The sequence below is a fragment of the Microtus oregoni genome, unplaced genomic scaffold, assembly GCF_018167655.1.
Source record: "Microtus oregoni isolate MIOR12 unplaced genomic scaffold, Mior012 000171F_ref0000002, whole genome shotgun sequence".
NCBI classification, from domain to species: domain Eukaryota; kingdom Metazoa; phylum Chordata; class Mammalia; order Rodentia; family Cricetidae; genus Microtus; species Microtus oregoni.
The window spans coordinates 204,421-208,846 of NW_024544827.1; the positions used below are offsets into that span (position 1 = coordinate 204,421).

Sequence of the window (4,426 nt, forward strand, 5' to 3'; positions counted from 1 at the left end):
GGTCCACAGTAGTCCAGGGGCTGGGGCAGAGACATGGAGAGGCTGAGGGTGGAGTGGGGAGCAATTTCCAGTCCAGGTTCTGTGCTCCCCAGGAGAAGCTTGAAGGCAGCGCCTATTCCTCTGTATTCCAGACCTCTGCATCCCCAGGGACTGGCACAGGCTCCATGTAGAGTATTTGTGGCAGGGCGTTATGAATGAGCACACATTCTTTATTCTCTCTTTTGGAAATGTTGCAGAGTGGGGGTGGGGAGTGGGAAGGGGGAGCCGACTCAGAAAATGGCTCAGCAGGCTGCGTGGGGAGCTGGGAAGACTCAAGCTTTCCTGGGTGTCAGGGGTGGCTGTGACATTAGGTAGTGCGTGTGTGTGTGTGTGTGTGTGTGTGTGTGTGTGTTGTGAGAGGGAGAGAGAGACACACAAATACACACCACACGAGATAGAGAGAATGCTGTTGCTGTTGTGTGTGTGTGTGTGTGTGTGCTGTGTATGTGTGAGTGTGTGTGAGAGAGAAATGCTGTTGCCTTTGTGTGTCTGCGCATGTGTGCTGTGTATGTGTGAGTGTGTGAGAAATGCTGTTGCTTCTCTCTAGCTCTGTGTGTGTGTGTTCTGTGTATGTGTGTGTGTGAAAGAGAGAAATGCTGTCGCTTTTCTCCCTTTCTCCCTCCCTCCCCCACGTGTGTGTGTGTGTGTGTGTGTGTGTGTGTGTGTGTGTGTGTGTGTGCATGAGTATGTGCCTGCCTCTTTTTGCTGGGCTGGAGACCCCCTGGATGTTGAGACACTGCTTCTAGGCTCCATCAGGCAGGGCTACCCTGGCTTCAAGGCCACCCCACCCACCCTTGCAAGGTTCTTGCTTGAATCATGGCAACCTTCCTTTATGGGGGAAGGGGCAACCCCGTTCCCCCCCCCCCCGCCACCACCCCGCGCCAGCTGAAGACATGGAACCCGAATTCCGCTGGTCCAGAGCGCAGTCCGGTCCCTGGCATCCTCTTCCCCAACGCGTGGGCGCCCCAGAGGCTGCGCACTGGCACCCCCACCCCAAGCTCACCCCGCCCCCGCAGCCCCGCAGCCCCGCAGCAGCCACAGGGGGAACCAAAGAGACAGAAGCCTTCCCAGCTGCCCGGACCACAGACGCCAACACCCCCCCCCCCGCCCCCCACCACACGCCGCCCTCCCGCCCGCGCCCCGCACGCCAGCCAGCCCAGAGCGAGCGGCAGCGGCGGCGGCTGCAGGCTGCGGAGAGCGGGCTGTGCGCACTAGCGGCCAGTGCTCGCCACCCCGGGTGACCGGGTCCCGCCTGCTCGGCCAGACCGGGGTCCCTGTCCGCAGCGCCCGCGCGAGCCCCCGGCCCGGGTTCCGGCGCCCACCGGCTCTCGCCGCCTCTCCGTGCCCTCAGTTCGCAGGAAGGGAGGTCGCGGCAGCGACCCGGCGGCAGCGGTGACCCTGGCGACCGCGGCAGCAGTGGCGGCGGAGGTCGCCGCAGCGGCGGCTGCGGCGGCCGAGGCTGCGGCGGCGACCGTGGCGGAGGCGGTGGCGGAGGCCTCCGTGGCGGAGGTGGAAGCAGAGATGGAGGCCGAGTTCGAGGCCGAGGCCGAGGCCAGCCTGGTGGAGGCGGCGGCCCTGGCCGGGGAGAAGGCGGGGGCGGCCGGCGCGGCCGCGGCGGTGGCAGCCACGGAGGCCAGCCTGGAGGAGGCCAGCCTGGCGGAGGCCACGGGGGCCGCTGCGTCGCCTTCCTACGGGAGGGTGGACATGGATGAAGAGCTGGCGGCGGCCTTGGCTGCAGAAGAGGAAGAGGCGGCGGCCGGGGGCTCCTCCGATGGGAACCCAGACTATCCCAATGCCTCGCTCTACGTGGGCGACCTGCACCCCGAGGTGACCGAGTCGATGCTGTATGAGAAGTTCAGCCCAGCCGGGCCCATCCTGTCCATCCGCCTTTGCAGGGACAAGGTCACCCGACGCTCTCTGGGCTACGCATATGTCAACTACCAGCAACCGCTGGATGCCAAGCGGGCCCTGGAGACCATGAACTTTGACGTTATCAATGGCAGGCCGGTGCGCATCATGTGGTCCCAGAGGGACCCATCGCTCCGCAAGAGCGGAGTGGGCAACGTCTTCATCAAGAACCTGGGCAAGACCATCGACAACAAGGCGCTGTACAACATCTTCTCGGCCTTTGGCAACATCCTGTCCTGCAAGGTGGCCTGTGACGAAAAGGGGCCCAAGGGCTACGGGTTCGTGCACTTCCAGAAGGAGGAGTCGGCCGAGCGCGCCATAGATGCGCTGAATGGCATGTTCCTCAACTACCGCAAGATTTTCGTGGGGAGATTCAAGTCCCACAAGGAGAGAGAGGCCGAGAGGGGAGCCTGGGCCCGCCAGTCCACCAGCGCCGACTTCAAGGATTTCGATGACTCCGATGAAGAGGCCACCTTTCGATGAAGACATCCCAGGACCCAGCCAGTAGAGCCAAAGCTTGGCTCCCACCCCGTTTACAGCCCCCACCCCCCCCAATCCCCCAACCCACCAGCAGTGTATTGTATTGGGAGTGCAGGTTTCTCTCTCCCTCTCCCTCCCTCCCTCCTCACCCCTCCCCGCTCCCCTTCCCCTCCCCATTTCCTATTTCCTTCCTCCCCTCTCTTGCCTTCTCTCCCTCCCCTCTCTTCTCCCCCCCCCCCCGCCAGCCAGTGCAAGCTAGCTTCCCCATCCCCTCTCTGCTCTCAGCCCCCCTTCCCTCTTCTATCCTCTCCTTCCCTCCTTTCTCTCCACCCCCAGTCAACTCCCCCCCACCCTGCCAATAATCCCACTAATCTGTGCCATTTGAGAGGGTAAAGGCTGCCTCTTCTCCCCGTGGTCGGTCTGATTCTTAAAAGCGTTTTCTGTCTCTTTGTTTACTGCACAGGTGATGCAATTTCCTGGTAGAAATATCTGGAAGGAGAAGGAAGTCTGATGTGGGAGAAAGAACCAAGAGTGCAATTGCTTCCCATCATCCTAATACTCAGAGAGAACCTCTTTTACCTTCTTTGGTGTGCCCTTTTCCCAGGCTCTCTGCTACCCCTTTCTCCCCCTCTCACCCCAGACCCACCTTCCCCTTTAACATATTCTTGTAGAGTGGTTCATATATGTGGTGTTTCTTAACCTGCTTTCTTCAGCGATGAAAACCAAACAAATCAACGCATTGAACTTCTTTCCATGCTATTCAACAGGCTTATGGAATATCATCTTCAGTGCCTGCAGAGTGCTCCTGTGTATCTATCCATGGACCTTAACATTTCTGTAATCATTCCCGCACTGTTGGACATTCAGGTGCCTAGTTCTTTCCCTGTGTTTAAAAACCAACACTGCGTGCCCTGATGAGTGACTCCTTCCTTGTCAAGCCAAATCTAGGCTAGCATCCTGGATGGCCTCTCCTTAACTGTGGACTTGCAGGATTCACATATAGACGTTTCAATGACTTTCCCTGTGTGTTGCCAAAAGGCTCCCTTTCATAACCCTTGTGCCAGTTTGTATTTGTGCCAGCCAGCCAGTGCAGCTAGAAAAAAAAAAAGAGTATGCCCATCTCCCCTGCACAGTCTCATGGTCCACTGTAATTGTGCGTGTGTTTGTGTGTGTGTGTGTGTGCTTGCGCGCTTGCAGGCGCACGTGCAGCATCATGAGCTGCTGCCAATGGTATTTCACTGTCGTTATTTCACTGGAACTGAAAGCTGTTAATCGCCCTTTTCTGCATTCCCGCTTCCTTTCCTTTTCCTTCTTGCCAGAAAAATAAATCAGCTAAGTTGCAGGAAAAAAAAATCACTAAGCAGACCATTTAACAGAAGAAACTGAACGCTCTCAGCTATCAATGCTAATGAATCCCATGCCTTCTTGAAATGTGCTGATCTGTATGTGCCCAGTGTTTTTCAAGAACTTGCTGAGTCTTTTCTCTTTGTTGTTCTAATGCATTGTCGTATACGTATACTATAATGTACATATTGTTTTATATCTGCTTTTCACATGTGTGTATGTGTGCATATGCACACAGTTTGCTGAGCTTCATTTCCTGTCATTAAAGATACTTTTAAAATATTTTCTTTGGCTGCTAGTACTTAATTTGTGTCTTGGCTAATGTGTTACATATGTATGTAGAGGTAGAGTCGTAAATATAAATATATACTTATGTTTATATCTGTTTTTTGTTTATGTACATTTTAGCTATACATTATTGTACATCAACTTCAGTGACATTCACAATTATTTTCTCAGCAAATGCGTAGAAGAAATTCAAATATTAAAATATGTGTGTTATTTCTTTCTTTGCCAAGAAAAGTTCACAATTTAATGGCTCTTCTTAATGATAGTAAGTTTACCTCCTTAGTCAGGTCCAGGCCTGAGTATCCCTGATATTCATTTAGAATCATCTATGTGTTCTTTTATTTGGCTATCTTTTAAAAAGTTGAAA

The 4,426-nt window shown here is 54.9% G+C and overlaps 1 protein-coding gene across 1 annotated transcript; it reads left to right on the forward strand.

Moving 5' to 3' along the window:
* The first annotated feature begins 1,140 nt into the window (after positions 1-1,140).
* Positions 1,141-4,055, forward strand: LOC121445271 (polyadenylate-binding protein 1-like 2). The gene has a single exon (XM_041647309.1). The coding sequence runs from the start codon at positions 1,561-1,563 to the stop codon at positions 2,428-2,430; it is 870 nt and encodes a 289-aa protein (XP_041503243.1). The 5' UTR covers positions 1,141-1,560; the 3' UTR covers positions 2,431-4,055.
* The last annotated feature ends 371 nt before the right edge of the window (positions 4,056-4,426 follow it).